This window comes from Mytilus edulis, chromosome 9 (assembly GCF_963676685.1).
Source record: "Mytilus edulis chromosome 9, xbMytEdul2.2, whole genome shotgun sequence".
NCBI classification, from domain to species: domain Eukaryota; kingdom Metazoa; phylum Mollusca; class Bivalvia; order Mytilida; family Mytilidae; genus Mytilus; species Mytilus edulis.
This window is the reverse complement of record NC_092352.1, coordinates 24,266,343-24,292,869: the sequence shown is the minus strand read 5'-3', so window position 1 is coordinate 24,292,869 and position 26,527 is coordinate 24,266,343. Positions and strand designations below refer to the sequence as shown.

Sequence of the window (26,527 nt, the reverse complement as noted above, 5' to 3'; positions counted from 1 at the left end):
ACAGTCAATGTAACAAACACACGTTAACATTTGCCAAACAATGTTTTATGTGATACGAAGGTTTAATTTGATCAAAGATGGAGGAAGGTTGTTATGTATAATTTTCTATAGGCCTACATTACTCTAGCACTGGAATTTTCAACGCACCACACCATGCAACATGCTGTCTTTTCTTCTATAATGTGAACACGTGATTGGTTGATAACAATTCATAATGTGCGTTAATCAAATATTTTTTTTTGTCATTTAGCTGGAAAAAAGTCGTACATTCTTGAAATTATAATTAACGAATAGCTGACACTTTGACGTTTGCAATAATCATTATTCTTCTTCCAGTAATAGCTCAGTCGTTAAAACATCAGGACTAGCACAAAAGTTCGTTTGAGTAACATATAAAGGTTAAATGAAAGATGTACAACTATACTAAAGACCAACGTTAAACATGCATTGTTTCTTAATCAAATATTTATCATCCCAACCAAAAGTGGTAATTTGATTGAACTCTAAATAATCTTTATTGCTGTATAGACGAACGTTCGTAATCAATGAGTGAGGTTTACATCGTACTGTCACGGAACATCCTTGCGTTTTCTGAAGATAGAATATGTAAATTTAATCAAGAAGAAGTTTTATTCTAACTTCTTTTTTATTTTGGTAAGCACTAACATTACAGAAATGAATTACAATTAACCAAATTCTATAATAAGGTACAAAGATATCGAAAAGATAGTCATTAAAAACCTACAAGGTAAATGAATTTCAGCAGCTGCAGCGTTCATTATTAACGAACATATTTCCCTCATTAAAGTCTTTTTATGGGCACGTTATTGTTATTGTATCACTAGTAATAAGAAATCTAGAGCGTGATAAGGCTTCCATTAACTCACCCGAGTCTAAAAATGACTTGTCAGAAGCCAGAGAACATCATTATTGTAGTTCTGTAATCCAGACATATAAACACCTTAATTAACCAACTTCACAATAAAATAGAACCGACTGTGTCAAAAGGAACAATGAAAATGTCGACGAGCATTGCATGCACTGAGGGGAAGTTCAGCATTCGACAACCACATAGACGTTTATGATAAGTTTCGTACGGTTGTTTTCACTGATAAAAATTCATTCGACATCAGTAACAAGGCTATAAAGACACACAGGTTTCTGGAAAAAAAGTATATACATTGTAGCTGGTGAACTAAAGTGCCCTGTGGTTTCTTTCTGAATTCAGACCATCTATATATTGTAATAACCTTTGGTTCGAATCAGACGTAGATTCCCTCAAGACTTAATAGAACATTTACAATGTTTGATATCAAATTAAACTATAATTGTTCACTATGTCCCAAGTAAGGAACCTGACCAACGGTTTTCTTATGTCATATCTTAATATTTATTGTTATTTGCAGTTGGGTTTTATGGTTGATCTTTGATTGTTTCATTTACTGTTTTAGACTCAAAACGATTTCGAGCTTTATATATTAGATAGACTGCATGCCTATTGTTATGTCAACCCTAATTAAAGTATAGACTTCTGATTACGATATCCTCATACGAACACGTGAGTTAATATAGATTTGACCTTATGCTGCCTTGAGATGTCTTCAATATAAAAATAAAGGGATGGGGTTGCCTATATGACACAACTGTCCACTTGAGACCAAAGTACGCGGATATTTACTACTAAAAGTCAACGTACGTATGGCCTTCGAAAATGAGAAAAAAAATCCAAATATAGTTTTACAGTTTGTGCTGTTACATCAGGTAAAGAGATGACTGGTCAAACTGTTAAAAAGGGATGGACTCATCAGATCAGTACGATGCACAACAAACAAACTAACAAAGTAACGAAACTACCAAGTTTTGACCTAAGAGTACTCGGACTTACTGAAAGCTAGTTCTAAAATAGTTTCAATTAGATGATAAACCGTATATTCCCAGACTATACAATCCAGATAAAGACGTGATAAACAGTCTGAGAAAAGCCTTACATAGTGCAATTTCTAAACATTAACATCGACAGGAAGAACCATTTTTATTTCTTAGGTCATATATATCCCCAAGTATTTAAGAATTTTTGCATCATTGGTTTTCATTTTTTTTTGGAAGGGGGAGGTATCATCAAAAGTCCTTTAGGCGCATCACATTCATTAAATGTTATTTTAACTGTTTTGCTGTTTATATTAAATTTATTTGAAGCCAGCACCCTATGATCTGTAAAAGGTTATAGAGAAGTTAAACATATTTTAGGCAAATCATATGATCAATGTTAGTGTAATAAATTGTTTTTGAGGTTATTGCACATTTATACAGCCCGGTTTACACAAAAACATTCAATTTTACAAACGCTTTGCTTCGACATGCTATATTGTAAACACAATAGTATTACCTTTATTGTCATTCAACCTAATTCCAACTAAATACTACTGAGCAAGAGAAAGTATTTTAATTAATTGAATCTTTTTAAAACTGGTACATATTTCATGAAAAGGAATAATGGCACGCCAACGAGAAACTAATTGGACATCCTATAATATTGTTCATTTATTCCTTTTGTCGTAGAAGACAGTACTTTTCCAAAGTACATTTTATGAAAAAAAAAAAAAATCAGAATAAATATGAAAAAAATGTTTGAATAGTGCTCTTGTTTTTAAAGATTCTATGAAGATGACGTATTTTTATTTAAAGGTTATAAGTTGAACAGCGTATGGCACAGGTGCTTTCAACTACTTTGATCTTTATCACAAGGATTGACAGTTTTCCAACCAAATGTCGTAGGTTATCTCAGTGCACTCCGGCGTACTCTACCAATTAAAGCTTCCTCTGTCAATAAAAGCTTCCTTTAACAAAACTAACTGACCACATCGATATAGCCAAGAGTGCTGAAAATAATGTTTAACACCAAACATTAAAAGTGTATCTATGTGACGGAAAGAATTACAGATTATCTTAAACACTCGAAGCACCGACAGAGAGCGACAGAGATTGATGAGCAGTCAAGAGAAAATGACAGCAGAAAAGCAGAATACCTCCATCTGTAAGTAATAATCATTTCTTCTGGAAAACCAATGACCGTCAGGAATGGCTTAATGGAGACTGAGGAAGACCAGTGACGCTGGAGAGACAGTTGAGAGCCGGGAAAAGACTGATGTGGACACTCGGGGTCAGCTACCCTAAGTGTTGTTTCCGTGATGGAACACCAAAGACAGATACTAAACAGCTGCAATCCAGACATATAAACACCTCAACGAAAAAGTATACCCACAGAGTCTCCTGGGAGGGAGAGAGGATGGAAGGCTCAAACGGTAACGACTTGGAAACGGAAATGGAAACGGACAACGACATAGATGGTGCAAACAACTTTGACTGGAGAGAAAGTAGAAGAATTATGCCATTATGAAAAAAATCTGCAGGAATCAAAGAGGCGTACAGATTCACCATCCAAGTCTGGATGCAGTCGAGGAACTGTTCCAGAGCAGCACACAGATGCATCTGGTGAGACACAGGAGAATCCTAGCCAGGACACAAACCATAGCGCAAGGAATCTCTCAGCATTTGTTTCATCCCACGACACCAGTCAAAGCTTGAATGGCGAGGAGCACATAGCTAAAGATTAACAAAGAAACCCAATGGAGAGATCTGAGCGATGATTTACGGGTAATGTAATTTTAGAAACATCCACTTCAAGGATGTATTGAGAGGAGGATAGAAACACTGACCACGCTACTATATAACAACAGGCAGGAAATTTGGTGTTGAGGAGAGGAAAAAAGGAGTAACATCAAGCAGACGCCAAAAAGGAGAGAACAGAAAATTAAACACCTAAGGAAGGTGCTCAAAGACCAAAACAGGCGATACAAGAAAAGCAATGAGATTGAAAAGTTAGGAATAGCCTGCCTTACAGACAGTTTTAGAGAGGAGTTGAGAAGAACTATAAGGGCAGAACAACTCCAAAATGGTGATAAGAAGAAAGCGAAAAATAGAGCAAACTTTGTCAAGAATCCATACAACTACACAAAACATGTTTGGGTGGAGAAAGAACAGGATATCTGCATTGTAGTAAGGAAGAAGTAGGAAAGTACTGCATGAAACACACTCAAACAAAGAAAAGAGACACCTTTCGGATGAGGCCCAAGAGTTGAAATAGAAGAACAATCAACAATAGTGTTTGAAACAAAGGAACCAACAGGGAAGGCAGTTGTAAGGTGGTGAAAAAAAGGACCAGCAAATGGGTACAGTGGTGTACCATACAAAATCCAGAAGAAATGCCTAAAAATACTTAGAAAACTATGACAACTATTCCGAACACTATGGAAAAAAGGAAGCATTTCTGAAAGCTGGCAGAGGGCAGAAGGGTGCTTTTTGTCAAAGGAAAAAAAATCAAAATACATTCACAGTTTATGACAATTTCATTGTTGAGCATAGCGGACCCATCTACTTCTCTGTATTGGCGAACAGGATGACGAAAATGTACAGTAGAGCATAGTTACTAGTACATTAATACATCTATGCAGAAAGGAGGTATTGCAGGGTTTTCATGGTGTGTAGAACATACTGGTGTTCTTAGCTAGCTCAGATGGCGAAGAGTTAAAAGAAGAACATGGCAGTTGTATGGTTAGACCTGACAAACCACACAAATTGATAAAAATGGCAATGGATCACTACCACTTTCCAGATCACTTCAAGAATATAGTCCAAAGGTATTTTGGTGGAATACAGCTGCGATTTACTGTAGATAACAAGACATCAGTTTGGCAGAAGTTAGAGAAAGGAATAGTTACGGTTTTTACCATTTCACCGATACTTTTCATTGTGAGTATGAATATCATCATGGAGGCATCAGAAAGAGAATCAAGAGGTCCAAAGACAGACTCAGGGATTTATCTACCATCAACAAGAGGGTTCATGGATTACCTTACAGTGACAACATCATCCCATATTCAAGTAAAGTGGATACAGTTAGCACTTGAGGAGTTAGTAACTCGGGCCTGGATGAAATTTAAGGCAAGGAAGTCAAGATCAATGATACTGAAAAAGGGTCAGATAACAACGAAGTTTCAGCTTAAGATCTAACGGGACGAAATACAAAAAATAGTAAGTAATCCTAATAGGAATACAAGGTATCAAAGAGCAGACTTCGTATAACTCTCAGAGACTCAAAGGATAGCAAGATCAGTAAGACTGGAATTAAGACACGTACTGGGCGAAAATGGTCAGTAGATCAAGCAGAAAGTATTCTTCATTATAAAGACATAGTTGTCATTACATGTACTGGTAGACAAGGATTAGGAATGACACATTTCCAACAATGGTCAAAGGCAACACCAAAAAGAGAAGAGCAGCATGGTGCAGTCAGAAATAAGACAAGTAGACGAAGAATACAGAAGGGCAAAAGCAGTAGAGCTCAGCCGTCAAGGAGCATGGACGAAGTGAAACACGAAGAAAGAACGATCACATGGGCAGAGTTATGGAGGATGGAACCATTCAGAATTTCATTCATGCTTAGTCTTCAATACACTTCCTTCCCCTTCAAACTTACACCAGTGGGGACTGATAGAAGAACAAAGATGCAGTTACGTGGTGAAAGAGGCTCTATGGCACATATACTTTCAGGCTGTAAGGTAGCGCTGACACAGGGAAGATATCGACGACGGCACGACAAGGTCCTAAAACATCTGGCAGAGATCCTTCTTGATATTAAGAGATGGAAGAAGAGTTCATCAACAACAAAGAGGCAGATGAGATTCACCAGAGAGGGAGATACTGGCCATGCAACAAAATCGCAACAGCACTTAATATTGGACAAGGTCAGTGAATGGAACATGAGAGTTGACATTGGAAAGAAATTTGTGTTCCCTGAATGCGTACAGACAACCTTACACACAAACATTGTAGTTTGGTCACAGTCGTTAAAGATGATAGTAGCAATAGAACTGACAGTTCCTTGGAAAGAGAGATGTGAAGAGGCATACCAGCGGGAAAAGGAAAAGTACACAGAGCTGATTACAACATGAAGAGAGAGAGGTTGGAAAGCGTGGCTGTTCCCATTAGAAGTAGGCAGTAGATGGTTGCCTGTATAGTCGGTATGGAGGATGTTACAGGCAATGGGAATAGTTGGAAAGGCAAGGAAGACAGCAGTAAGTCAGCTAGGGGAAGCAGCAGATCGTTCATCATGCAGGTTATGGTATCACTGAGATGATCTGAGCTGGAAGGCGAGTACTGATGAGTAGAGATTTAACCACCTCTACTGACACCCCAATCGGAGGATGTAAGGCTATAGGATCGAAACATCTGGTAAAGGTTGAAACCATTTAAGACATCAAAGCACCAGCAGAGAGCGACATAGATTCAGAGATGAAAGAAGATAGCAGTCAAGAGAATATGAAAGCAGAAAAGCAGAATATCACCATCTGTAAGTAATAATCAAAATATCATTATGATTGATCATTATACCTGAACACTTTTGTTGTATAGATGTTAAAGCTGGCAAGCTCGTCCACAAAAAAAAATCTTCATTAAAAGAAAGTGATCACTGTTATGAAAACTGCTTCGCCAGGTTATGTTCATCCTAAATCAATATCATCACTCCAAAAAGCACGAACTTTTCGCTTGTTAGTTATCAGATCAGCGTGTCATGATTACTTGCAAAGATTTGGACCCGAATACTTCATGTTCTGTTATAGATTTTGACCATTATATATTTGTTTATTTCCGCCTTTGATTGTATTGGCTGACAAAGTAAGAAAAGGAGAATATCCTCACCCCTGTGAAGATCCTGATACTACTATCAACTGTCAGATCCGTTTTCAGTTCCATTGTTCAAAGCATATTGTTTGTGTTAGTTTTTTTGTATGATAGTTATTTGTGTTTGTCTGTACGTCTGTGTTGTTGCTTTCGTTGATTTGTTTTGGTTAATGAATATATTTTCCGATTCCCATTAGACTGTTTCAAAGCGTTTACTTACCTGTAAGTATTCTCCAGTGTTCTAGCTGTTTAAGGTACAAATCAGCAATCCATTGCCAATCTATGTTTTTTTTTTAAATTTCAGTATCAGATATCTTGCAGACCTCTTTTAATTCAAGTTGAAGTAATCATATACTTCTTATATATCTAAAGACAACATGAAATTGAAATTAACCAAGAGTCAGCGTATTTTAGAAAATCTTTTCAAGTCTTTTTCCTTATATCAACACTAAAAGTTATCAAACGCGCGTTGATTGTTTTCGCGCTCCTTTCATTTTTTCTCTCGAGTATAAATATATAATCTGTTATAATTTCCTTGGTGTCTGCGTTTATCAACTGATATGATTTGTTTAAGCTAATACTCAATACTCGTTATTTAATAAAAATCTACCTAAATATCAATTCACATTGTTGTAATAAAAAGACATTGTCTAAATGATAACTCTTTAAGGTAAGCATAAAAAAATATTTTTTATAGTAAGTCAACATCATTACTTTTTTAAGTAAGTTCAAAATAATTACTCTTTAAGATAAGTCCAAATGTTTACTCTATAAGAAGTTGAGTCCATTTGATTCCTATATAAGTAAGGTCTACATGATTACTCTATAAGTTAAGTCTAAATGATTACTATATGAGTTAAGTCTGAATGAATACTCTATCATGATAACCCTTAAGTCAAAATGATAACTCTATAAGTAAGATTCAAATGATTACTCTATAAGTTAAATGTAAATGATTACTCTTAATGGTAGGTCGAAATGATTACTCTTTACGTTAAGTCTAAATGATTACTCTTTACGTTAAGTCTAAATTACTACTCTGTAAGTTAAGTCTAAATGACTACTCTATAAGTTAAGTCTAAATGATGACTCTTAAAGATAAGTCAAAATAATAACACTTTAAGGTAAGTCAAATTCATTCCTCTTTAAAGATTACTTTTTAAAGTCAACATCATTACTCTTTAAGATAAGTCCAATTGATTACTCTTTAAGATAAGTCCAAATGTTTACTCTATAAGTAAAGTCTAAATGATTACTATATAAGTTAAGTCTAGATGATTACTTTATGAGTTAAGTCTAAATGAATACTCTATAAGTTAAGTCTGAAAGATAACTCTATAAGTTAGTTTTAAATGATTATTTTATAAGTTAAATCTAAATGATAACTTTTAAAGGTAGGGCTTAATGATTATTCTTTATGTTAAGTTTAAATGACTACTCTTTGAGTTAAGTATAAATAACTTCTCTATAAGTTAAGTCTAAATGATTACGCTATAAGTTGAAGATAAGTTAAGTCATATGATTACTCTTAAAGATAAGTCAAAATGATGCCAGTGTAAGGTAAGTCAAAATGATAACTCTTTAAGATAAATCTCAATGACTACATTATCAGTTAAATTTGAATGATTACTCTTAAAAGTAAGTCTAAATGTTTACTCTTGAAGTTAATTCTAAATGATTACTATTTAAGTTAAGTTTAAATGATTGCTTATAAGTTAAGGCCAAATGATATCTCTTTAATTTAAGTCTAAACGATTACTCTACAAGTGAAGTCTAAATCATTGCTCTATAAGTGTAGTCTAAATGATAACTCTAAAATTAATTCTAAATGATAACTCTTTTATGGAAGTCTAAATGATTGTTTTGTAAGTCAAGTCTAAATAATTATTTTTAAAGGTAAATAAATAATTACTCCTAGAAAAAAGTCAAAACGATTACTATATCAGGTAACTCTAAATGATTACTCTTTATGGTAAGTTAAAATGATTTCTCTTTATGGAACGTTTAAAAGATTTCTCATTATGGTGAGTCTAGATGATTACTCTATAAGTTAAATCTAAATGATCGCTCTAAAAGTTAAGTCAAAATGAAGTCTAAATAATTACTCTTAAATGTAAGTTTAAATGATAACTCTTAATCGTAAGTCTAAATAATTACTTTTGAAGGTAAGTCTAAATAATTACTTTTGACGGTAAGTCTTAATAATTATTCAATAAGTTAAGTCTAAATGATTACGCTAAAAGTTAAGTCTAAATGAAGTCTAAATGATTACTCTAAAAGGTAAGTCTAAATGATTACTCTAAATGGTAAGTCTAAACTATCACTCTTAAAATTAAGTTTAAATGATTACTCTTAAAGGTAAGTCTAAGAGATTACTCTATACGTTAAGTCTAAATGATTCCTCTAAAAGGTAAGTCTAAATGGTTGCTCTTTCAGGTGATTCTAAATAGTTACTCTTAAAGGTAACCCTAAATAATTACTCAGTACTCTATGAAGTGAGTCTAAATGATAACGTTATAAGGTAATCAGCAATGCATTACTAAAAGGCACAGTGTTGCAGCTTGAAGATCTTAAGCTCCTGTACAGACTTTCGGTGAATTAAGGATTTTCTAGAAACACTTGTTACACCCACAGCTATAAGTTGATTGTCATTTTTACCGAAGACATTATCTCCGCGTCAATTTCTACATACTCATTTCAGTGTTCTTTGTCAGTTATTGTACAAGTGATGTGTCACGATGAAGTAAGCAAATCAACTACACAAAGCTTAAAGGCATCTAGACATAGCCGGCTTGCCATGTTTTTTTAATTGGCACTTAACATTTATATGATATTGTGATAGCAAAATAGGTTGTATAATCACATTAACTGTACGAATTTTACTACAAAGATGCGCTTTTCGAGAATTAATGTCTATTCAGTGATGCTCGAGGCCAAACTTGACATAAGATACTTGTCCTGCAGACGTATCTGGTTTCCGTTAAAGCCTTTTTCTCTAAAACTTTCATTAGTTTATTTATGGACTTGTATTGTAGCTAGCTAGCAACGATTCACAGTTTTCATAATAAATTTATTGTAAAGGAGAAAAACGTATTTATATTTTGTTTCTTATATTATTTCGATGTTGCTGTATGTGATTCAGCTGTAACGTACCCGATATTTTATTCAAAAGGGGAGAAGATCAGGTTATGTAAGGTCCATTTTCAATATCTGAATATATTCGTATTATTACGAACTGCTAAATTTTCCATTGAAGGTGGGCTATTAAGTGATAAACTCATCATAGATACCAGGATTACAATTGTGTATGCTAGACAAGCGTTTCCTCTACACAAGACTCATCGATGACACTCGAACAAAAAAACAAAAAATTAAAAGTGCAAAATTAAGTACAAAGGTGAAGGGTGATGCTTGAAAAAAAAACCATAATTATCAACGATATTTTCAAGGACATTTGCTTTTTGTCGAGTATTAGTAGAATTGTTTTAATATTTATATGTTTACAGCAGAAGACGTGTTAAGATTGTTCGTTCACTGACAATTACGGTTATCGGAATGGACATTTTGCGTGTATTATTTCTAATTAAACAATAAATGAGACACATATGGTTCGTTTGTAGCATTGTGACGGTAAACATAGAGGAATAGTGGACAACGTATGATACATTTATTATCAGACATTACTGGGCGATAACTAATATTATCCTGATGACTGCTGAATAGGTCGGTAACTATATTTGTGTGTAAGGAGAGTTTGCATGCAATGAAGATTGCATAATTCGAGTCATACAAATACCAACTGAACTGGAGATATCAAAGTGAACGAGATAATAAAAATAAATAGAAATTAAGCACGTACAAAGCGTTGTTCTGGATTGACATACACCAGGAACCTGCGAAAAAATGTATTCTTGATGATCCCTCTGACTAAAAAGGGGACCAAAATCAAAATAGTCAAAAACCATGAATTTCAACTGAACTGTAGATCGTCCTTGTGTAATGTTTTCATTTATTGTTTTTTCTTTCTATCTTTAAATGAAGGCGATATCTTTTGGATAACTGCATTGTTGGGATTCTGTCTCATTGATATTTATCCACATCTTCTTTTACTCGTGACGTAAATTTATAGAAATATAGTCACTAAGGTGTCCGTCTAACCGTCAGAAAACCCTAACCAAAGTAGGGCGTTCGTTTGGCTGTGCAGGATGTACAAGTACGCTGCAACTCTATTTCATGACTTACCAATTGTAGTTATTGTAAAACGTGTTCTTGTCCGTTACATTCACGATATTTGCAAGAGTATATTTTGGGTATCTTTTTTTTTTAACCTAGACACTTTTTTAAGTTAAAAAGGAAAAAACTGAAAAACTGTGCATATTCTAATTAGAGTTTTGCTTTGTGTATCATATCAAGCATTGTTGTCTATGTGATATCCAAAAGTTTAAGTTCAATTGGATAAACAAATGTAAACGAAGTATTCAAACAGGATCATTTGAAAACCAGGGATTTAAAAAAAAGTAGAAACCGATGATAAAGAACAATAAGAACAAAAGGGACCGAAAAATAAAAGCCAAATAATGTCAACTTTGCCTAAGGCAGTTGCAACGTTAGTTTCTTTCTAATTTATATTCAATGGGTTTTTCTTGTGTTTTTTTTTTCCATGCTGAACATACCAATAGGGGCTCTTAGTCCTCCAGAAGTATTATTGACCAAGGGCTAGTAAATGTTAGAAGATTGATTCTGCTTTATATGTACACGAGAACAAATTGTTTTAGTAACTATTGAAATACAAACTGTTTGTTGGATTATTTATCTTCCTTGATCCAAAAATATGTTACAGATTTAGATGTTTTTTTTTTGGTTTAAAAGATATCTGCCTACTCCTGAGATCACCCCCAGTTTTTGGTGTGGTTCGTGTTGCTTGGTATTTGTTTTTCTATGTTGTGCTTTGTGTGCTATTATATTGTTTGTTTTTTTTTTTTTCTTTTTTAGTCATGGCGTTGTCAGTTTATTTTCGACTTATGAGTTTGAATGTCCCTCTGGTAACTTTCGTTTCTCCACATATTTGCTATTGCTCAGTATCAATGTAGCACATAACAAAGATTTGTTCCCGACCTCGACAAGCATGCATAGTAATGTATTCAACATTTGCCATTCATCTACACAATCATATTATTGAGGGAGTGAAGACGAGTCATAGAGTTAAAATAAATGTGAACATTCAGAGAAGTCGAATGTTTTACTATTTTCTCACAATTTCAGGGAATGAGATTCCAGTCCAACTTTTGATTTTTTTTTAGAAACAAGAATAAATGCAAAACTCGACATTGAAGAATGTTATATCATAATCATTTTAAGGCCATTAATGTAGTGCATTCGTTAATGTTTGTTCGCTTGGAAATAATTCTAAACAAAATTGCTCTTCTATACTTTGTAACAATCAGCTCAGCCTATGTTTCGAACTCAACCATTCTAATTCCGTAAAACGATTCACTTAAATTCGATACTTCTACGCCTCAATCATGTTACTGTCTTTACACATCAACTTGTGTGATGTGTTTTTCCATTTCTAAAGTTCAAATGTTGGAATAATTAGACAGTTTTTGTCAGTAAGTCAATCACTTAGAATTTTCTTATGGAAAACACACATTTTGAAATTACTTCCACGTATTTTTTTTTGACACCATGAATGAAAATTTTAAAATCGTGCAAAAAAACTATTATCTAACTGAATACTAGTAATTTGCTGAAGTGGAGGTTATGATTTGGTCCCTTAAATTACAAACAAACAGTCAAAAGACTATACTTCCTTCAATTTAAACTAATCGTTTATTTTTGATAACTGATACTATGATTTTAAATGTCTTTTGGTCACTATTGTACAGAAATGAAGCACTGCTTTCTACAAGACAGACAACACACTGAGACGGATGTTAACGTGTTAGCTTAAAGGGTAGTTCACAGTAAGACATGTCACACTATCCGAATATATTATCTGACTAGTCTTCTCTTACAGTACTTGCATAGCCAAAAATCAGAGCATACCAATTTTTGAGTTTTGTGTCATTCGGTGATGTCTCAGTCGAAATACCTTTTATTTTTATCACAAGGATGTTTTTGGAATAGCATTTTTCTTTTTTATCCATTTTGCATTTCAGTCTACCTGTTATTAGATTTTTACTATATCTTTTATGGAAAAAAATAAGAGTATGAGTGCATATGAGACAACTCTCCACCAGAGGCCACAATGACGTAGAAGTAGGCAAATGTAAGTCTATATATGTATCTGAACGCTTCAAAAGTATATTTCTTACTTCAGTTTACACAAAAAGATATTGCTCTTGTTTCTTAGTCTTTTCAATTAGCTTCCTGTGAAGAGTTTTGTTGGTTTGATTGTCTTTCATCGTTTTTGCCAAGTTATTGTCAGCTATTCTTCAAATTGACTTTTGTTTGCCCTCTACGTATCTTATCCCTCTCTTTTCAAATAACAACCTAGTTTCTGCAGTGTATAAGCAGTGCTATTTTTTGGCAGTAGGTTAAAACTTTACTTGATAATGATCCTATAAGACGTTCTATATAGATAATGCGCACTACAAACTGTAAACTTTATATTAAAGAAACCTAACAAATACTAATACAAACTGTAAACTTTATATTAACGAAAGCTAACAGATATTGTGTTATATCAATATCTTTAGTCAGAGTAGGTAACAGTTGTATTTTATATGTTTATGTAGCAGGTCATCTGTATCAACAATTACTGTAAGTTTATTTTGTGAGTGGGATATTTGTTATCATTTGGTATTTACGTTTCTACCCCCTGGATACGTCTGGTAGATGTCAACAAGCAACCTTTGGTAATTTTGTGAAACATTTATTTTCTGTGTTATATTTTGGGCACTGATTGTTTATCTTTCGGACATAGCTTAATGAGAAAGGTGATTGTAAGGTTCAATTTGGAACTATATACTTTTCCAATATAAAGAATATATTCTATAGTAGGATTTTTCTGAATAGAAATTAAATTTTAAGACAAATATTACCACAAAAAAAAAAACCACTTGTTTGTGTCATTTGGCTCTTATGAAGAGTTGTTAGCGGGTTTGTACTAACATGAACGAATAGACGGATGCAACATCTGCTTACCCTCCTGAAGCACCTGATCGAGAGCAACCCAAGTTTTAATTAAGTGGGGTTCATGTTGATAAGTCTTTTGGTTTTTTCTTCTTGTGTTTTGTGTACTTTTGTTTGTCTGTTTGTCTTTTTCTTTTTTAGCAATGGCGTTATCAGTTTATTTTCGACTTCTTTTTGGATGTCTTTATGGTATCTTTCGCCTCTCATTTTAAAGCTTAAACTTTGTTTTTAATTTTTCTATTGCTGCAAATTGGGATAATATTTCAGAAAATATATCTACGATTCAAAGGAATCAAACGTTTATTGTCGCCAATATCTGAAGTTTTGTTTGAAGGTTAATTTCCACAAGCTTCCATGATGGTTTAAAAAGGAAAAGACTATATGGCAATCTTATAATCGTTAGATAACGGTAATTTGAGTTTCCATTTTACTTAGTTTTGTCAAATGATAATGCAGCATCATATTTACAATTAATTATAACCTTAACTACATTAAAGAAGTTATTAGTCAGGTTGACTGCTGTTTAGGTTATGACTTATTTTTGAATATTAGAAGATACTAAAATTTCGAGTACAACTAGCTGGACTAGATGTGCACACAACTACTACGTAATACTCGTTTCATTTGTTTGCTCCTGTCCTAAGTCAGGAATCTGATGTTCAGAAGTTGTCGTTTGTTGATGTGGTTCATAATTGTTTCTCGTTTCTCGTTTTTTTTTTATATCGATTAGACTGTTGGTTTTCCCGTTTGAATGGTTTTACACTAGTCATTTGTGGGGCCCTTTATAGCTTGCTGTTCGGTGTGATCCAAGCATTCGTATTGAAAACCGTACCTTGACCTATAATAGTTTACTTTTATAAATTGTGACTTGGGTGGAGAGTTGTCTCACTTGCACTCACACCACATCTTCTTAAATCTATATATCGTTTACTATGAGCTCTAATTATTATAACGTTGTAACCTAAACAAACTAGTAACATCCTGCCAAAGCAAACTTACCAGGAAGATGTTGCAACATTCACAAAACAGCCAAATTCTGCAAAAGTCAAGGTTACCTGAGGATATTGTTATAACGTTATACAATGGTCTTTTGATAGGTTGGTGTCTGAATATTTATAGGCAAATCCTGATTTAATGTTTCTGGTTTTAAGGAGGAAACTACTGAACCAGGGTTTCTAAATGGTAAAACCTAACCTAGGTAAAACTGACGTCATCTCTTTGAAAGTTATCGGACGCCATCATGATTGGGTTAACCTTTTTGGAATGTCTATGTAACAGATGGTTATGGGTTTAACAATAACTCCAGTTTAGTACTTCTTTCATCGTTTATGACAATAATATCGAATTGTATTTGTAACTGGAGATTTATTCGACTGGCATGACGATTGCAGCTAGCAATCAGGAGAAACTGAGTTTCGCCGCTTGTTTTTGGAGGGATTCATTTTTCGTCTACACATGACTCATAAGTGGTGCTAGAATTAAAACAAGTTGAAGGACACATCAAATACGAATTTGGAGGGCTTTCAAAGCCGTTATTATCGCCAAGGGAAACTATTCCTGGAAGTAGCTAACCTTAATATTTTTGAATAATTTGACATTTGTATGCAGTTAAACAATCATTAGGTACGCCCCATACACTAGTATATGTGTGATTATAATTTATAAAATCTTTGTGATCATCAAAACGATAGCGCTCAATAAAACTGCAAATTTGAAATCCTTCCAAAGTCAACTTTCATTAAGAACGTTGTAATCTTAACAAATAAAGGCAACAGTAATTTACCGTTGTTCAAAAGTCATAAATCGATTTAGAGAAAACAAATCGGGGTCAAATACTTAAACATCTACTATGAGAAGAAAACAAAGGAACCGTGAACAGGAACATTGACGTGCAACAAAATTTTTAATTCACCGAGGGTATCACCAGCCCAGTAGTCAGCACTTCTGTTCTGACATGAATTATCATTGATATGGTCATATTTATAAATTTTCTGTTTTCAATTTTTTTTTTAAATATTTGAAATACTAAGGCTTTTCTACCTCAGGCATAGATCACCTTAGCTGTTTTTGACAAAACTTGTAGGAATTACGGTCCTCAATACTCTTCAACTTCTTACTTTATTTGGCCCTTTTAAACTTTTTTGGATTCGAGCGTCACTGATGAGTCTTTTGTAGACGAAACGCGCGTCTGGCGTTAATACAAAATTTAATCCTGATATCTGTGATGAGTTTATTTACATCGTTTTTACCTTCGCATTCATTTAGAGCCCGAATAAACACATATCTAATGATAAAAGACGTATGTCCTTCTCTACATATCATACTATGTCCTTCGGTGATGTCTCGGTTGAAATCCATTTATTTTCATCAAAAAGATTTTTTTTTGGCATTTCAGACTACCTGTTGTCAATCAGATTTTAACTAAATCTTTAATGGAATATAAAGATAAGAAGATGTGGTATGATTGTCTATGGGATAACTCTATTAGTGACCACAATGACGTAGAAGTTGGCAACTAGAAGTCTATGTATGTATCTGATTCTTCAAATGTAAATTTCTTACTTTAGTTTATACAAAAAGATATTGCTCTTGTTTCTTAGTCTTTTCAATTAGCTTCCTGTGAAGAGTTTTGTTGGTTTGATTGTCTTTCATCGTTTTTGCCAAGTTATTGTCAGCTATTCTTCAAATTGACTTTTGTTTGCCCTTTTCGTATCTTATCCCTCTCTTTTCAAATAACATCCTAGTTTCTACAGTGTATAAGCAGTGCTATTTATTTGCAGTAGGTTAAAACTTTACTTGATAATGATCCTATAAGACGTTCTATATAGATAATGCGCACTACACACTGTAAACTTTATATTAACGAAAGCTAACAGAAACAGATACTACTACAAACTGTAAACTTTATATTAACGTTAGCTAACAGATATTGTGTTATATCAATATCTATAGCCAGAGTTATTGTAGGTAACAGTTGTGTTTTATATGTTTATATTGCAGGTCATCTGTATCAACAATTACTGTAAGTTTATTTTGTGAGTGGGATATTTGTTATCATTTGGTATTTACGTTTCTACCCCCTGGATACGTCTGGTAGATGTCAACAAGCAACCTTTGGTAATTTTGTGAAACATTTATATTCTGTGTTATATTTTTGCCACTGATTGTTTATCTCTCAGACATAACTAATTGAGAAAGGTGATTGTAAGGTTCAATTTGGAACTATATACTTCTCCAATATAAAGAATATATTCTATAGTAGGATTTTTCTGAATAGAAATTAAAGTTTAAGACAAATATTACCCCAAAAAACCCACTTGTTTGTGTCATTTGGCTCTTATGAAGAGTTGTTAGCGGGTTTGTAATAACATGAAAAAATCGACGGATGTAACATCTGCTTACCCTCCTGGAGCACCTGATCGAGAGCAACCCAAGTTTTAATTAAGTGGGGTTCATGTTGATAAGTCTTTTGTTTCTTTGTTGTGTTTTGTGTACTATTGTTTGTCTGTTTGTCCTTTTCTTTTTTAGCAATGGCGTTATCATTTTATTTTCGACTTTTGGATGTCTTTATGGTATCTTTCGCCTCTCCTTTTAAAGCTTAAACTTTGTTTTCAATTTATCAATTGCTGCAAATTTGGATAATATTTCAGAAAATATATCTACGATTCAAAGGAATCAAACGTTTATTGTCGCCAATATCTGATGTCTTGTTTAAAAGTCAATTTCCACAAGCTTCCATGATGGTTTAAAAAGGAAAAGACTATGGCAATCTTATAATCTTTAGATAACGCTAGTTTGAGTTTCTATTTTACTTATTTTTGTCAAATGATAATGCAGCATCATATTTACAATTAATTATAACCTGTTAAAACTACATTAAAGAAGTTATTAGTCAGGTTGACTGCTGTTTAGGTTATGACTTATATTTGAATATAAGAAGATACTAAAATTTCAAGTATAAATAGATGGACTAGATGTGCAAACAACTACGTAATACTCGTTTCATTTGTTTGCTCCTGTCCTAAGTCAGGTATCTGATGTTCAGAAGTTGTCGTTTGTTGATGTGGTTCATAATTGTTTCTCGTTTCTCGTTTTTTTTTATATCGAGAAGACCGTTGGATTTCTCGTTTGAATGGTTTTACACTATTCATTTGTGAGGCCCTTTATAGCTTGCTGTTCGTTGTGATCCAAGCCACCGTATTGAAAACCGTACCTTGACCTATAATAGTTGAGTTTTATAAATTGTGACTTGGATTGAGAGTTGTCTCACTGGCACTCATACCACATCTTCTTAAATCTATATATCGTTTACTATGAACTCTAATTATGATAACGTTGTAACCTAAACAAACTAGTAACATCCTGCCAAAGCAAACTTACCAGGAGGATGTTGCAACATTCACAAAACATCAAAATTCTGCAAAAGTCAACGTTACCTGAGGATATTGTTACAACGTTATACAATCGTCTTTTGATAGGTTGGTGTCTGCATATTAACAGGCAAATCCTGATTTAATGTTTCTGTTTTTAAGGAGGAAACTACTGAACCAGGGTTTCTAAATGGTAAAACCTAACCTTGGTGAAACTGACGTCATGTCTTTGAAAGTTATAGGACGCCATCATGATTGGGTTAACCTTTTTGGAATGTCTATGTAAATAAAGGCAACAGTAGTATACCGATGTTCAAACTCATAAATCCATGGACAAAAAACTAAATCGGGGTAACAAACTAAAACTGAGGGAAACGCATTATGTAACAGATGGTTATGGGTTTAACAATAACCCCAGTTTAGCACTTCTTTCATCGTTTATGACAATAATATCAAATGGTATTTGTAACTGGAGATTTATGCGACTGGCATGACGATTGCAGCTAGCAATCAGGAGAAACTAAGTTTCGCCGCTTGTTTTTGGAGGGATTCGTTTTTCGTCTACATATGACTCATAAGTGGTGCTAGAATTAAAACAAGTTGAAGGACACATCAAATACGAAGTTGGAGGGCTTTCAAAGCCGTTATTATCGCGAAGGGAAACTATTCATAGAAGTAGCTAACCATAATATTTTTGAATAATTTGACATTTGTATGCAATTAAATAATCACTAGGTACGCCCCAGATAATTGTATATGTGTGATTATAATTCATAAAACCTTTGTGATCATCAAAACAAAAGCGCTCAATAAAACTGCAAATTTGAAATTCTTCCAAAGTCAACTTTTATTAAGAACGTTGTAATCTTAACAAATAAAGGCAACAGTAATTTACCGTTGTTCAAAAGTCATAAATCGATTTAGAGAAAACAAATCGGCGTCAAATACTAAAACATCAACTATGAGAAGAAAACAAAGGAACTGTGAACAGGAACACTGACGTGCAACAAAAACAAACGCCAACATACATAGAACAATCAAACTAAACCAAAGCACACCTTTTTTTAGGACGTTGTAACCTTAAAAAACAGAAAAATCCTGCAGAAAGTATTTTTTCTGAAAAACGTTCTTGCCAGAACAGAACATCAAAATTTTTCAAAGCCAACTTTTCATGAGACCTATGTTACCTTAACAAAACAGTCACAAAACAGCCAAATCCTGTAAAAGTCAACATTACCGGAGGACATTGTCACCTGATTTATGTAAGACATTTAAATAAATAAAGGTGTGTAATGTTTTGAGGACTGTTGTTTGATTGTTTTGGCGAAAATGTTGTCTGTGATTTTCTAAGACCTATGTTCCTGATTGTCCTTTTTTTTCTTTTGTTGTAATGAGTAAATTAGTTTCAATTAGCAATGTAATTACTCCTTTAAAAATTTTTACACTGCTAAATAAGAATTTGAAACTAGTTCTTAACAAACATTCGTTTGACTATTTTGTTTTGCATTCTGTCATGCCGTGACCTTTAATAGCTTGCTATGTGGTATGTAATTTTCTACCTGTTGAAGGACGTAGGGTAACCTATAGTTGCTATAATTTACGTCATTTCGTCTCTGTTTGATTGTTGTCTCATTGGCTATCATACCACATCTTCATATTTGTATAAACAAACTATTACGTAATAAACGCTCTGTTTTATTTCAATTTTTGACTTTTTAATTGTGGGCTTTCCTTTGAAACACATAATTAGTGCAATGTTTGTTATAATATCATATGTTGCAAATTCGAGACCAAAGCACGATGTGACATTTCTAAGCAAACAATAGTGGCATGTCTTAATATAAAGTAGAAACTAATTATTGCACCTGCTGATTCTTCTATTGAAATGACTTCTATAATATTCTCATTTGTTCAGCTTCTGATTAATGTTTGATAATAACATGCAAGCATGTAGATAAGTTCATCCTGTTGACCTTTCCGCTGTCAGGCTAATATTGACAAACGTAATTATTGTTCAATATATTAAAAACTAATGCCTGTTTTCTACCGAAAATGATATTTTGATATAGGAATAAATGAAATACTGACATTTGAGTTACATTATCATAGAACTCATATCAATAAATTTATTTAAGGACATGCGACAACCATTATTAGTAGGTTGCAATTGATTAAATGTGCATTGATGAAGTCTCGTGATATTCTCGTTACCAAGCTGACAAATTCATTGTTATATAATTATCATTGATGAATGATTCGGTTCGATAAGATTTATTATTTATTTCGATAACTCTGATTATAAAACGCAAATTGTGAAAAGCAACATCAGTTCAGGTATGATGTGGATACAGTAAGACAAGAAAGGGATCAATAACGCGGGGTTATTTCTTAACTGAGATTGATTGTCTCTGGTCATGTGACAAGTTTTTAATGCTGTTCTATAAATTGAATTTTTGTGTTGTTTTAGATCTTGCTGTGCTGGAATTGGTATCTGAATTTAGATGATAGTGATATGGATTAAACAGATTACGAACTATGTTTAGTACATACTAACTGTATTATGACTATTGGATAATTGTTCGTTACTTAGACAATGCAGAATGAATGTCTACTCCTGCTACTTAGCTCAGATTTTATTATTTTTATTCTATGACACCGGTAAGTTCTTAATAAGTTAAAACATATAATTATAATGTCTACTTTTGTAAAGAAAATGTGAGCCTCCAATCGAGAATTATGAATATTATATCAGGAATATGACAGTTGTTTTTATTCATGTCGTTGGTTGATAAATGATATACAAGTTGTCTCGCGTTTGATTTTGTTTGGTTTTATGAACTTCCCATTTTGAATTAACACTGGAATTAGATAAAATTGTTTATAGTTGTGCATATATAGATAATATTAACATTATGGTCACAAATCTGTATCGTTTTTATATTATGTGCTTCACTGTTGAACCAATATAGCGAAACCCTATTTTTTTCCCTTCATGGTATGCATTTTCTTTTTTGTTCTTTTTTGTTATGATTCTTCAAAACAAAACCTTTAAAACTACATTTAATTTTGTGTACTCTATCACAACTTATAGTTCTAGCTTAAAGGAAAACAATGTTTTGATGAAGAGTCACTTTACTACGTTATTCCTGTATAAAACGGCTTTATTTCGAATTGTACTATTGGCAAAAATGGACTTCGATGGATTTGGATATTTTTTAGGTCCTTTTTGATTTATAGACCTAAACGTTTTCGGTCCTTATACATCATTGGCTTTCGAATATTCGGCTTTGAGCGTTGCTGTTGAAGGTAAATCCAGAAAACCGTTTCGAACGCCTGAAATTTGTTTGAATTTTGTATTTATTTTCTATGTTTTATTTTGTTTCGAACATCCTTGTGATTGTTGTTAGAATATTTTTCATAATTAATGATACGAAAAGATACTCTACAATACGGGTAGCAATAATGAGTCGTCATGACAAAATGATACAAGAGTAAGGGCCATTTGCAGAGAAAAGCAAATTGCTTATTTCGATAACGATCGTGCTATTAATTGAGTGCATGAAAAGTTAAGATTACAGATAATAATTCAAAATTAAAAAATATATTTAAAAACACAAATATAGTGAGCACTTCTTACAGCAAAATATGATCCAATGCACACGCATTGTTATACAGTAATGAAGACTTGTTATGGTTCTGCTACATCCTGTCGATACTTTTATTTTGAAATTGCGCAATGTCTAGCTTTTCTATCATTGTTTAAGATGTTTAGAATAGTTTAATAGAAACGTGGAATGTTTCACAAAGACAACCACACCAAAGAGCAGAAAACAGCTCAAGGTCCTCAACGGATCTTTAGTACATCGAGAAAATTATACACCCAGAGGCCGGCTTTAACTTGCCCTTAAACAATAATGTATACTAGTTCAGCGTAATGGACGCCACACTAAACTCAGAAATATACAAATGAACCAATTTGAAAAATATTTAAAAAAAAATGACTTTAAACATTTTGGAGAAGCTAAAAGAACTATTAGATCGATACTTTGTGTATACAATATTTTTTATAATATTTTTGGGTGCTTCGTGCTCTTCTAATGAGTGGAGCAGTTTCCAGCTGATTCTTATAGTTTACCCCTATATTCTGCTGTTACAAAACACGTTAAACTTCGCAACATTCTTTATGTACCTGTTCATTTTGACGCATGAATAATCAGACCACATCTTCTTGATTTTATACAGTACATACTCCAACACACAGTAAGATATAGATCAATATTTCAAATCTTAGAACGTTTTTATTGATATAATTAAGAAGTGAATAGACATTCGATAATCCTTTTTGTAATGCATCGTTAGTCAGTACTCCAATCATTAGTTGAGATATATATTTATGACAAAGGTCTAGATGTGTTTTCCCAGGATGATTCATTTTAAACAATTGAATTATGCAAACTTTTTTTTTCACTCAAAATTTGTTGATCATGCTTTGCATATACAGTTGAATAGCTGAATTTAAATGTTAAAAGCGAATTATATTGCTTTGCTATGTAAATCCGGTGACTATGAAAATACGAAGTTTAAGCTAAATGGCATTTAATGAAATGGAAACCCATAGAAACGATAACTCATTCATAAAATTTCATAAGATGCTGTATGAAATTCTGTTAAAAAATGTATGAGCAGCAGCCAAAGGCATGTTCACCACAAAGCAAACACAAAGGCTCATGGTGACCAACTTTTTGACACAACATGGAAAACTGCGTTATCGAGTTTTTTTCATATTGAGATCACTTAAGCTATATCACAGTTCGGTCTACAACATTTTGACACAGACTCCTGACTTCCGATTCATCGTGAAATAACATAATGGTCTTCCATTCCACATCGTGACAAATATAAGTATTTTTTTACCCACAAATCTCCTTAGCATTTGTCATTTTATCTTGAACATCACTAGGGTTTACCTCAAGGTTATCAAATATAGAACTAAGGGCATACAATACTGTGTGGCAAGTTTGACCTAGATTCTTTTCCGTTTGAACTTGAAACTCCAAAGAAGCTGGCTAATATTCAGCTTTTCAAAAAACATAATAACAATATAAACAATCATGACAGGCGAACACGAATACATTTGTTTAAAAGACAAGACATTTTAGTTCGTCATTTGAAACTGTGGCTGCAAGATGAACACCCTATACATCTGATGATCAACGAATCAAATAACAAGAGAAGAGCGATCAGAGCGACAATCTCACGCCATGGCTAAAATTGAAAAAGACAAACAGACAAACAATATTATAGTACACATGACACAACATGGAAAACTGCGTTATCGAGTTTTTTTCATATTGAGATCACTTAAGCTATATCACAGTTCGGTCTACAACATTTTGACACATACTCCTGACTTCCGATTCATCTTGAAATAACATAATAGTCTTCCATTCCACATCGTGACAAATATAAGTATTTTTTTACCCACAAATCTCCTTAGCATTTGTCATTTTATCTTGAACATCACTAGGGTTTACCTCAAGGTTATCAAATATAGAACTAAGGGCATACAATACTGTGTGGCAAGTTTGACCTAGATTCTTTTCCGTTTGAACTTGAAACTCCAAAGAAGCTGGCTCTCTTTTGTGCAGGTTTTTGTATATCAAAGTTCATTCAGTTTTCAATCAAAGCAAAGTCTGTATCTCCTTGATTATGATTTTAAAAGACCCCTGACAAATTCTTAATATTTGACCAGTAACAAAAAATAAAAAGATCGAAATTACTATTTATGCTGATAATGTGCCCAAAGTTTGATGAACTATTTTGATAAATTATTCAAGAAGATAGATAATATATCATTTATATTTTAATTGGTGAACGAATTGTCCATTAACACATCTTCCAGGCAACGAAATGAATCTTAAAAGAAAACAATAACAAGTATTCTGAAAGGTCTAACAGGTTTCTTTTATGTCATTTGTCGTTTACACTTTTTCATGATATTTAAAATGACTTTCACTAAAGTACAATTCTTATTAGACTAGAAAAATACTCTGTTTTATCTTTATAGAAAGAGTCGAGAATTATTTAAGGATGACCACTGTTTAATAGATAAGATATACGATATAGTGAAAGATCAGTCTATAAAGAGTTATGAGACTGTAACACAATTGTATATAACACAAATATATGTCACCATCGTATAAAATGCATTTCCGCTTTAATAATATACATTGCGGATTTTGACAGAATTTATAAAATTAACTTTTCATCACCAGGCGTATGCCAAAAAACAACACACCTTAACGAACACCATGATTAAGAATAATAATACGGTTATCTGCATTCTAAATGTACGTATTTTTGTATGATTTCAAATAATTGTATCACACCCTTTTATGCTTAATTTTTTTTCTAAAGATACATTTTCTATATTCTTAATCAAAGACTTGTTTAGAATAAGATGATTATATGGAAAAAAAAAAACCTCCGTATCAGATTTCTTTGAATTATTTTTTTACTTTAAAATGTATAGTCTTCATTTCTTCATGTGTTACCCCAAGTACATACATTTTTGTTATTAACTCTTTCATCATATATTTCATTTAATCACCAATTTCTTAAAACACTGTGCGTTTAATTCTGCATGGTATCTTGCCAATGTATTTATACAAATATATAAAAAGTGTGTATTTCAGATACCTTTATATTTGTGCTTAAGCAAATATTATAAGATATGTTTCAAAGCGCAGTGCTAATTTTGTTTGCTCTATTTATACATGAAAAATCAAGTGTTCCCCTTTTAGAGGTACCGCCATCTATGAAAGATAATACCATAGACATTACGATATTGTATGTTACTGATTTAGTATTAATTGAACATGAAAATCACCTTTTTATATTTAGAAACCATCCCTAGATATCTATAATAGCATAAAGATATCAAGGTGTTTATTGAATATAAATAACAAATAAATGTTCAGAAAAAGTCTTTATTTTAAACACTGAATTGAACCTATTCAAAATTATATCTTATGATGACTATTCATCACCATTTTGAATGAACAATAAACTCTAAAACAAGATACTATTGATTCTATAGAATTATGCAGTATATAGTTTGGTAAATCATCAACAATTCAATAGTTTATATGTATGCAGTTTTCATATTTATTATTCTGTGAAGAACATGATCTTTTAAATTGTTAAATGTCAGAATTTCCAAAGCCTGTAGACTGTGAAAAGTTCATATACGTATCGATTTTCCATTGATAATCTGAGAAACTGTATGCCTTGTTGAATTCAGCTTTGACTTTTTTTCAAGTTATAATTTCTATACAAAATTCGTTTCATCATTGTTAAAAAAATATGTTGACATAGTTACACTGGCCTACAAAAACAACTCGAAAGAAAATCTATGTAAATGAAGCCGTAAAGCATGTCTAATTTACTTGATACACCAGAACGAAAGTTTTATCTTTACCACCAGAATGTTTCATGTTGGCGATGCAGATTCCAGAAACAAGATGTATATTTAATCATCTGTTGCATTAGAAATAAACAACTTTTACATCAGATAAAATGATCAAGGGCTAACGAAATGATTGATAAAAAAATTACATAATTGAATTTAAATACTAAAATGTATATTTTGCACAGTTGAAAGTAGGTATTTTGACTTTTTTCTGTGGATGTTTATTGATCGGACTCAAATCAGTGTCAGTCATAAAGATCAACTTAAAATTCAATTATAGAAAATAAACAAGGAATTAACTTCATTGGTATTTCAGAAATGTACAAATCTGTGTTTCAGACATATATCTGGCTTTATGTGTTATATTTGAAATGAAATGTAAGCCCTAATAGAAGTCGCATTTACAGGAACTGCTTACCCCGTAGAAGCACATGAGGCCCCCACCCATATTTTGCGGGGTTCCTCTTGCTTAAAATTTAGTTTTTTACATGATAGTTTGCGGAATATTTTTTTTTATTGTAATGACGGTTTATCTTCGATTTATGAGTTCGAATTTTCCAAGAAAGAAATTGCAAATTTGAAGCTTTGTGACCATTTTGAAAAAAAAATGTGAAAATTTGGTATTGTTTATGTCTGTATATTATATTTTTTCAGCATCTAATTTGTCTAAAGAAACTTTAAACCACAAAAAGAATAATACATACTTAATTACTTTTAGTTAGGGTCAAATTTATGCTAGATTGACTGGACTAATATACTGGTCAAACATGATACAAAAAGAAGAGTCTGTTTATTCTAGCTGTATAGTAAC

At 32.7% G+C, this 26,527-nt stretch overlaps 1 protein-coding gene across 1 annotated transcript in view; it reads left to right on the top strand.

The window, feature by feature from the left end:
* Positions 1 to 20,442: 20,442 nt before the first annotated feature.
* Positions 20,443 to 26,527, top strand: part of LOC139487862 (UPAR/Ly6 domain-containing protein bou-like) — a 51,395-nt gene continuing 45,310 nt past the window's right edge. Inside the window, exons 1-2 of the mRNA XM_071273030.1 lie at positions 20,443 to 20,579; positions 20,713 to 20,903. Of these exons, the coding sequence (XP_071129131.1) occupies positions 20,846 to 20,903 (58 nt within the window). The 5' untranslated portion in view covers positions 20,443 to 20,579; positions 20,713 to 20,845. The remainder of the gene's footprint in view (positions 20,580 to 20,712; positions 20,904 to 26,527) is intronic.